The sequence below is a fragment of the Oryx dammah genome, unplaced genomic scaffold, assembly GCF_014754425.2.
Source record: "Oryx dammah isolate SB20612 unplaced genomic scaffold, SCBI_Odam_1.1 HiC_scaffold_15, whole genome shotgun sequence".
Lineage (NCBI taxonomy): Eukaryota > Metazoa > Chordata > Mammalia > Artiodactyla > Bovidae > Oryx > Oryx dammah.
Window position 1 is genome coordinate 49,325,670 of NW_024070199.1, and position 9,371 is coordinate 49,335,040.

Sequence of the window (9,371 nt, forward strand, 5' to 3'; positions counted from 1 at the left end):
GGGGCGCGCTCGCGGGGGGCGGGGCGCGCACGGGCGCCCTGGGCACCCGACATTGCGTGCTGCGGAGAAGCATGGCGCTGTTTCCTTGTTCAGCTGTTCCAGCCCTCAGGTTCTGGGGCCTGCGAGGTGCGCGGGCGTGGACCCGCTGGCCTCGGTTCGTTCCGGGCGGGGGCGGCTGTGGTGCCGGGCGGGGCCCAGGGAGGAGACCGACCCCCTCAGGCGCGCGGGGATGTCAGGCTTCCCCCTGCGTGGTCAGCGGGAAGATTGGAGAAGCTGAAAATGGCAAGTCGCGGCTCAGGCGGCTCTGAAGGGCGGTCTGGAGTCCCGGATGGCAACGGTTTCTCGTTTCTTCCCAAGGGTATTTTGGACGTGTGTAAACAACACTTAATGTTCATTCTTGACATCCGGCCCCCGTTTTAGTTAGATTCTGTTCTGTACCTCTCCTTTTTTTTTTTCACTTAACGTGTTTTGGAGTTACTTCCATTCTAAACTTAAATGCTTTTTCCGTCTTTTATGCTAATCTGTAGAATTCCATTCTTTGGACGTGTCATACTTAATCAGTCTCGTGTTGAAAATGTTTCTAATCCTTAGTTATTACAAATAGTGCTGTGTTGAATAACCTTGTTCGTACTCCACCTTTTGGAAAAATCTCTAGTAGTGGAACTCCTGTGTCTACATTTTATTGCCCCACATAAACGTCGAGCAATGAATACTGCCACCAGCATATGTTCATACCCTCACTGAGGTTCATACACAGTAACTGCACACTTTGAATCCTTGTCTGGAAATCGGACGTACAAGTGGAAAAATCTTAAGACCATAGTTGTTAATCACAGTTGTTAGGAAACTAACTTCATGCCCAATAATGGACAAATATTTCAGTAAATAATGGTACATTCACTTAATGCCTTCTTACACAACTACCAAAAATACTGAAGAGTTTAATAAAGAGATACCAAGGAGGAGTCTTTCTTTCATCCAGGAAACTTTTGTTGGACTTATCCACCAGACTGTTCCAGGTGCAGTGATGGAGCAGGGGTCAAATTGTTGTCTCCATGGAGCTTATTTCAGTTTCAGAATCTGCAGGCAGTTGTGTGGTTGGGGCATGGCTAAATAGTGACCTTATCAATCAGTAAATCCTTGCTGCTGCTTGTGGCCCAGACTGGAGGCCTGAAGGTTCCATGGAGCAGCTTGCTTGCTTGTCTGCAATTTGGAATTTCTGCCTTTCGAGCCTGTATCTTAGGGGCTCCTGTTTGAAAGTGTCCTTTGTCTCCATTTTCCAAGCGGTATCTGTGCTTGCTCCTCAGCTTACCCCTACTCTCAGTAAATCTCATTCCATGTAGCATTTGCTTTAAGTCATACACCTTCAGTATTTTCTAGATGTTTGGTAAAATTCTGTCCGTGTGTTTTTCAGTGACAGACGTTTCACTTGTGTAAATGAGAAGTCCACATGAAGTACCCTGCGTGATACCTTGCACTCGAGTAGGCACTCAACAATGGGTTTTATTTCAATACCAGCGAGCAGCTTTTCAGTTTTTCACAGACGCCAACTGGATGTCAGATGTAACTGAGTTCTGACTCTCTCAGCCTGGAGACAGCACCAGATTCCGCAGGTTAAGGGCGGTTAACCTCACTTCAGCCACTGATCCAGGTCCACTGAGCTTCTGACCAGCTGACTACAGATCGGAGCTGCCCGTGACCCCTCCTCTGATGTGATTAATCTACAGCCGCTCACAGAGTTCAAGAAACCGGTTCCCTTAGTAGATTGCTAGTTTATTATAAAGGATATTAAAAAGTATGAATGAACAACCAGATGAAGATATACCCAGACTGAGGTCTAGGAGAGTTCCAAATGCAGGAGCTTCTGTCCCCATGGAGTTTGGGGCCTGGCCCACTTGCTTTTGGGTATTCATGGAGATTCCAACCCTCTAATTGTGGTTGGTTTCCCTGGCAACCATACCCCATCCTTAGGGGATTTCCAATAATCAGCTCATTAACATAAACTCAGCCTAGTTGTAAGAGGCTTGTTATGAATAACAAGACACTCATTTCACTTCATAGCTCTGAAGGGATTTCAGGGCCTGAGGCCAAAAGACCAAATACTGAAACAAAAGGTGTTCCCATTGCTCTTAGGAAATTCTAAGGGTTCTGGGACTAAGACCGAAAGTATGTATTGTTAGATATAGTCAAAGCTATGGTTTTTCCAGTAGTCATATATGGATGTGAGAGTTGGACTATAAAGAAAGCTAAGTGCCGAAGAATTGATGCTTTTGAACTGTTTTGGAGATGTTTGAGCATCCCTTGGACTGCAAAGAGATCCAAAGTCAATCCTGAAGGAAGTCAGTCCTGAATATTCATTGGAAGGACTGATGCTGAAGCTGAAACTCCAATACTTTGGCCACCTGATGTGAAGAACTGACTCACTGGAAAAGACTGATGCTGGGAAATATTGAAGGCAGGAGTAGAAAGGGTAGACAGAGGATGAGATGGTTGGATGGCGTCGCTGACTTGATGGACGTGAGTTTGAGCAAGCCCTGGGAGTTGGTAATGAACAGGGAAGCCTGGCGTGCTGCAGTCCATGGGGTTGCAAAGAGTCAGACATGACTGAGCGACTGAACTGAACTGAATATATATATAATTCTCTACTTTGTCAACAACAACAACAAAATTCTAAATCACAATATCACAACTTTCCTCTCATTCCTTTTGTGTGTCCCATAATTTGCATTTAGAAGGAGCACAGAATGTTTGGTTGAGGACCTTAGGTGAACAGATGTTCTTGACGCTATGTGAAGTGGACAGTGAATAGCTGTGGTTGTAGCCAGAGCCATCTTTTTCCTTCCTAACTATGGTTTTCAGAAACCAAGTGGGAAACCCCATTTGGAGATCTCGCTGATGTGCACTCAGGAGAGCTGCCTTGTCTGGTGCTTTTATGGAAGACTTGGGTGAAGGAGAGCTTCCTTCAGAATCTGTGGGCATCTCTGGAAGAGCATGGGGAGGAGTGGGAAAGCATTGTTTCCCTGCTGTACTTCCTGTACTTTCTGCTGGGAGATTTACAGCTGTGGATTTTTTCAAAAGACTGTTGGAATCATCTCTGGCTCCCTTGCTTTTGGCTTTGGCGGCCAAGTCTCAGGGGCTTAAGTGGCTTAATGAGGCAGTGGCGACTAGGGCTCTGACTCCCCCTTTGGTGCCTTCAGCCCTGCCTTCCCTTGCCAGTTCCTCTTTCTCGTTACATACTTTTCTGAGGCCTGTTCTTTGGAAGCCAAGACGATGGTCTGCCAGGAGAGGCATTGCAGGTGGACCGAGTGGCCAGTGAGCCCCTGAGCTGCACTGTCCTCGGCCCCGGACTGTGAGAGGCAGCTGTGCAGTGTGCCCTCAGGAGGGAGGGCGGCGGGCACCCTAACGGGAGAAGGGGAGCCAGTACTGTCACTCTTCAGAGGAGGGCGAAGGTGCCTTCTTACTGGGCTGAGCAGTGGCTTCATGAAAGAGGTGGCCTTGGCTCTGGGAGACTCTAGACATGCTGAGGGGTAAAAAGGTCTTTTCAAGTAAAGGAGCTGGGTTTAGAGTGAGTACAGAACCAGGAAAGGAGAGGTCTGTGAGAAGGAGTAGTGGGCCTGAAACTGTCACTGTAGGGGAGTGTGTGGTGCTAAGCTGCTCTGGTGCTGTGGGATCCGAGGGCATCAGGGAGAACCTCAGCAGCAGGGTGTGAGCAGGTGAGTGTGCAGATTGTGCAGGAGCAAAAGGAAAACCAGAGACAACGGGCACACAGTGGGCTAGGAGCACCCTCCGGGAAGACAAGCTCTGGGCCGTCCTGACCTGTGTCTGAAGATGTGCTTTTAGGGTGCTTACTTCTTACCTGTGTCACAAGTGAGTAAAATAAATACTCTGTTTCCTCTTTTTGTGTTTGTATTCACTTTAGATTTATCAATCATTTGGGGTGGGTTTTCGTTTCAGTTTGTTTAATCTCTTCCTGTCATGAAGGGGTCTATACCGAGGGCCGAAGTCCTAGCTGTGGGGCATCGGGGCCTTCTGGAAGATGGGCCTGGTGGCTGCCAGCCTTGGGGTGAGAGGCAGATGCTCTGTGCAGTGGGGCTGGCTGTCTTGAACTCTGCTCAGCTTGCCAACATGCTACCAGCCGGTGATGAAGTTGTGTAGCTCAGGTAGATACCGAATGAGGCCCTGAGAGCAGATCAGGGAGCCCAGAGCCTTCAGGCCCACCCCGGGCTCTGCCTGTGTGCCCGTGGCTGCACACTTGCTTCAGGTGGACGCACTCAGGTGCTGCTCCTCTCGTGCCGTTTGTGTTGTCTCTGTCTTCTTTCTGGTGCTTCCTGGCTGCGGAGCCTCTTGCCGAGTCCTGATGCCTGTCCAGAGCAAGCCGGTGGCATCTTCATTGTGTATCTTGCTCTTTTTCTCTTGTGGAAGACCATCTCGTACTCCAGACAGTCAATATTGGGAGCGTCTCAGCTCCTGGCTTCTGCAGATGACCTGAGACTCCCGGAGTTTTGCAGGGTGACCCCCAGCTCCAGTCAGCTCCTGCCTTGCCTGGGTTGTATATGTTTGGCTGCTGTGTAGAATGAGCAGCCTCCTGAATGATTGTGAACATAGCAGATGGAGTCTCTGCAGCAGGGTGAATCCCTCAGTGTCAGGATATGAGTGCTCCTTTTGGGAATGGTGTCTTGAACCTACTTAATTAACATCCTGTTAATATTTGGCAAAGATGGACAGATAAGTACAGTAAAGGACAGAAATGGTACAGACCTAACAGAAACAGAAAATATTAAATAGAGGTGGCAGGAATACACAGAACTATATAAAAAAGATCTTCATGATCCAGATAACCACAATGCTGTGATCACTTACCTAAAGCCAGATATCCTGGAATGTGAAGTCAAGTGGGCCTTAGGAAGCATCACTAAGAACAAAGCTAGTGGTAGGTGATGGAATTCCAGTGGAACCATTTCAGATCCTAAAAGATGATGCTGTGAAAGTGCTTCACTCAAAATACCAGCAAATTTGAAAAACTCAGCAGTGGCCACAGGACTGGAAAAGGTCAGTTTTCATTCCAATCCCAAAGAAAGGCAGTGTCAAAGAATGTTCAAACTACCGCACAATTGCACTCATCTCACATACCAGCAAAGGGATGCTCAAAATTCAACAAGCCAGGCTTCAACAGTACATGAAATGTGAACTTCCAGGTGTTCAAGCTGGATTTAGAGAAGGCAGAGGAACCAAACTGGTTTGATCATCATCGAGAAAGCAAGAGAGTTCCAGAAAAACATTTACTTCTACTTTATGCCAAAGCCTTTGACTGTGTGGATTACAACAAACTTGTAGAAAATTCTTAAAGAAATGGAAATACCAGACCACCTTACCTGCCTCCTGAGAAATCTGTATGCAGGTCAAGAAGCAACAGTTAGAACTGGACATGGAACAACAGACTGGTTCCAAATTGGGAAAGGAGTACGACAAGTCTGTATATTGTCACCCTGCTTATTTAACTTATGTGCAGAGTACATCATGTGAAATGCCAGGCTGGATGAAACTCAAGCTGGAATCAAGATTGTCAGGAGAAATATCAATAATCTCAGATATGCAGATGATACCACCCTTATGGCAGAAAGGGAAGAAGAAATAGCCTCTTGATGAAAGTGAAAGAGGAGAGTGAAAAAGTTGGCTTAAAGCTCAACATTCAGAAAACTAAGATCATGGCATCTGGTCCCATCACTTAATAGCAAATAGATGGGGAAACAATGGAAACAGTGAGAGACTTTATCTTTCGGGGGGCTCCAAAATCACTTCAGATGGTGACTGCAGCCATGAAATGAAAAGACATTTGTTCCTTGGAAGAAAAGTTATGACCAACCTAGACAGCATATTAAAAAGCAGAGATGTTACTTTGCAAACAAAGGTCTGTCTAGTTAAAGCTATGGTTTTTCCAGTAGTCATGTTTGGATGTGAGAGTTGAACTATAAAGAAAGCTGAGTGCCAAGGAATTGATGCTTTTGAACTGTGGTGTTGGAGAAGACTCTTAAGAGTCCCTTGGACTGCAAAGAGATCCAGCCAGTTCAATCCTAAAGGAAATCAGTCCTGAATATTCATTGGAAGGACTGATGCTGTAGCTGAAACTCCAATACTATGGCCACCTGATGCGAAGAACTGACTCATTGGAAAAGACCCTGATGCTGGGAAAGATTGAAGGCGGGAGGGGAAGGGGATGACAGAGGATGAGATGGTTGATTGGCATCACCGACTCAATGGACATGAGTTTGAGCAAGCTCCAGGAGTTGGTGATGGACAGGGAGGCCTGGCGTGCTGCAGTCGATGGGGTCACAAAAAGTCGGACACGACTGAGCGACTGAACTGAACTGAATATTTGGCAAAAAGTCTGAGATGTTTAATTTGCTTTAAATGTCACTGAGTATTTATCACATCTTTTCTATGTTAGGGTGTATGGCTCTGCAGAGAGCATCCCCAGATGCCTTGGCTCTAGCTTGAGCCTTCACCAGCTTTCGATAACAGGAACTGTGAAATGATACTTTCCTGAATTGCACAGTCCCCATTAACCTGAAATTTCTGCTCCCAAATAGATCTTGATTTCAGAGTTTCTGTTTTATCCATGATAAGAAAGACGGTCGTGTGTGGGGCGGGAAGGAAGTGTGGTCACTCTTGGTGGTGGGGTTGGTGGAAGGCAGACACTGCTCACTCTTGCCGGCATCAGCTCGGCTGTCAGCGGTTGCCTGGCTGCTCTCCTTTTCTATCAGTATTCCAGGTGGAGGATGGTCCATATCTTGTTTTGCTGGTGCCTCAAGTGACACTGGAGGTGGAGGCCACGGTCAGAAGAAGTTTCTCCTGCAGGACATCGCTGAGCTGATTAAGACCGGAGCCTGCCAGAAGGTGGTGGTCATGGTGGGGGCCGGCATCAGCACGCCCAGCGGCATCCCGGACTTCAGGTGCCTTGCGCTCCCAGAGCTCGGCCCACAGCTCCCCCACTCCCTGCTCTCTCTTGAAGGGCTCAGAGCCTCTCGCTTCTCTCTGCAGGTCTCCAGGGGTTGGCTACTACAGCATCCTCCAGCAGTACAAGCTCCCCTACCCTGAGGCCATTTTTGAGCTCTCATTTTTCTTTCATGACCCCAAGCCATTTTTCAGTTTTGCCAAGAAGCTGTACCCTGGGAACTATAGGCCTAACGCTACTCACTACTTCCTCCGGTTGCTTCATGAGAAGGGGCTGCTTCTGCGGCTCTACACACAGAACATCGACGGGCTTGAGAGAGGTGAGCCTCTGTCCTGCTTCACACTTTTTTGCTCCTGCAGGGAAGGCTCAGCTGCCTGTTTCTGGGTAGGGCTGAGGCCTAGTGCTTATTTCCCATCCTTGTGGCTGATTTCGACCCAAGAAGTTTTGCCATCATCTCCAGCAAAAATGTCCTCTTTGTGTTTTAAGTATCACTATTAGGACCTCACTGGCGGACCCATTTTCTAGGTTGTGAGTTTGGGATAGAGCTAAAGCTGACATTGGGAGCTTCTGGTTTTGTTGATCTGATGGCTTTCTTTTTTCAAGTTTTCATTCTGGAATGTTTTGAGCACACGGTGAGCAGAATGTGATGAACACTCAAGGCCTCAGTATCTCATCTCGGCCAGGCCTGTTTAGCCTGTGTCCTGCCCCCACCTTCTCTCACCCCGGAGTATTTTGAAGCACATCCCTCTCATCATAAATTTAATCTATAAATCCAGCAATGGATATCTTTAGAAGGTAAAGACTTACAAGACACAACCCTGATCATTATCACAGAAAGAAATCACTAACAGTTCCTTAGTATCAAATTCATTGTGGTGATTTCTTGACTGTACCTAGACGATGGCCACGTGCAGTGACTCATGGGTCATGCTGACCTCTGGCCGTGCACTCTGGAGAAGCAGTTGCTGGGCCTTTTCTTTTCTGCAGGTGCTGACAGGCAGCTTTCAGCAAGCCAGCAGCAGCTCAGCCAGGCTACAGACATCTTGTGAATTGGAAAAAGGAGCTGTCTCAGCTCCAGGAAAATGTTTACTTGCTAGAAGGGCTCGAAAGCTTGGAACCACATAGGCAGTAGTGAACACCCCACGGGGATGATCTCTCTCCTGGAAGGGCAGCAGCGCAGGCTTGTGGGAAGTGGCAGTGTGCGGCTGTGCCCTTCACGTGCGTGGAGTGGGGATGGTGGGGAACGTGGCCGCAAGGACCAGGTCTCCATAGCCGTGGCCTTCCAAAGCTCATGGTGGTAACAGAACTTGCACGATAAGTCACCTTTTGTTTGTTTTTCCACAGGTTTTTGGAAATGTATTTATATTAGCAGTATTTTCTTATTCTTGGCGTCTGTAGCATAGAAAATGTTTTTCTTGGTGTTGAGTGTAATTTGATCTAGACTTAAGTCAAATGTTTTTCTACTGTGTTTTCACAGGCTTTTTTTTTTCTTTTGCTATTTATTAATTTTAAACATTTCCATACATTAACATGATTCAGCCACAGGTATATATGCGTCTCCTCCCTCCTGAACCTCCCCCCGACCTCCGGCCCCTGGAGGTTGCCACGGACACCTGGCCGAGCTCCCTGAGTCATACAGCAGGTTCTCACGGGCTGTCTAGGTGACAGTTGCGGCGGGGATGCTGCCGTGCCGCTGCCCCCCCTGCCCCGCCCTCTCCTCCTCCTCCCCCCGTGTCCGTAAGTCTGCTCTTTATGTCTGCATCCCCACAGCTGCCCTGTAAACACGTTCAGCAGCACCATCTTTCTGGATCCCACATACGTGCATTAATATGCGATCTTTGTTGTTCTCCTCCTGACTTCCTTCGCTCTGTATAATAGGCTCTGGGTTCATCCACCTCATTAGCACTGACTCGAATGCAGTCCTTTTTAGAGCTGATATTCCACTGTAGACACGCACCGCAGCTGCTTTATCTGTTCGTCTGTCGACGGTCGTCTGGGTTGCTTCCATGTTCTAGCTGTTTGTAGATAGTGCTGCAGTGAACCCTGAGGTCCTTGTGCCTTTGCCAGTTATAGTTTTCTCAGAGTTTATGCCCAGTAGTGGGACTGTCGGATCCTATGGTAGTTTTATTCATAGTTCTTAGGACTCTCCACGTTGTTCTCCGCGGTGGCTGTATCAGTGTCTGTTCCCGCCAGCTGTGTAAGAGGGCTCCCTTTCCCCCACACCTCTCCAGCATTTACTGTTGTAGGCTTTTTGACGATGGCCATTCTGACTGGTGTGAGCTGGTGTCTCGTTGTAGTTTTGTAGCACTTTTTCAGTCATGAGCGATGCTGAGTATCTTTTCACGGGCTTCCCTGGTGGCTCAGATGGTGAAGAATCTGCCTGCCATGCAGGAGACTGGGTTTGCTCCTTGAATTGGGA

At 47.8% G+C, this 9,371-nt stretch overlaps 1 protein-coding gene across 2 annotated transcripts in view; it reads left to right on the forward strand.

The window, feature by feature from the left end:
* Positions 1-18: 18 nt before the first annotated feature.
* The window catches only part of SIRT3 (sirtuin 3), a 25,902-nt gene continuing 16,549 nt past the window's right edge, over positions 19-9,371 (forward strand). The window contains exons 1-3 of one of the 2 annotated variants that reach the window (XM_040255491.1): positions 19-154; positions 6,762-6,950; positions 7,039-7,271. In XM_040255491.1, the coding sequence (XP_040111425.1) occupies positions 72-154; positions 6,762-6,950; positions 7,039-7,271 (505 nt within the window). In that variant the 5' untranslated portion in view covers positions 19-71. The remainder of the gene's footprint in view (positions 155-6,761; positions 6,951-7,038; positions 7,272-9,371) is intronic. The other variant, XM_040255492.1, reaches the window with a different exon arrangement.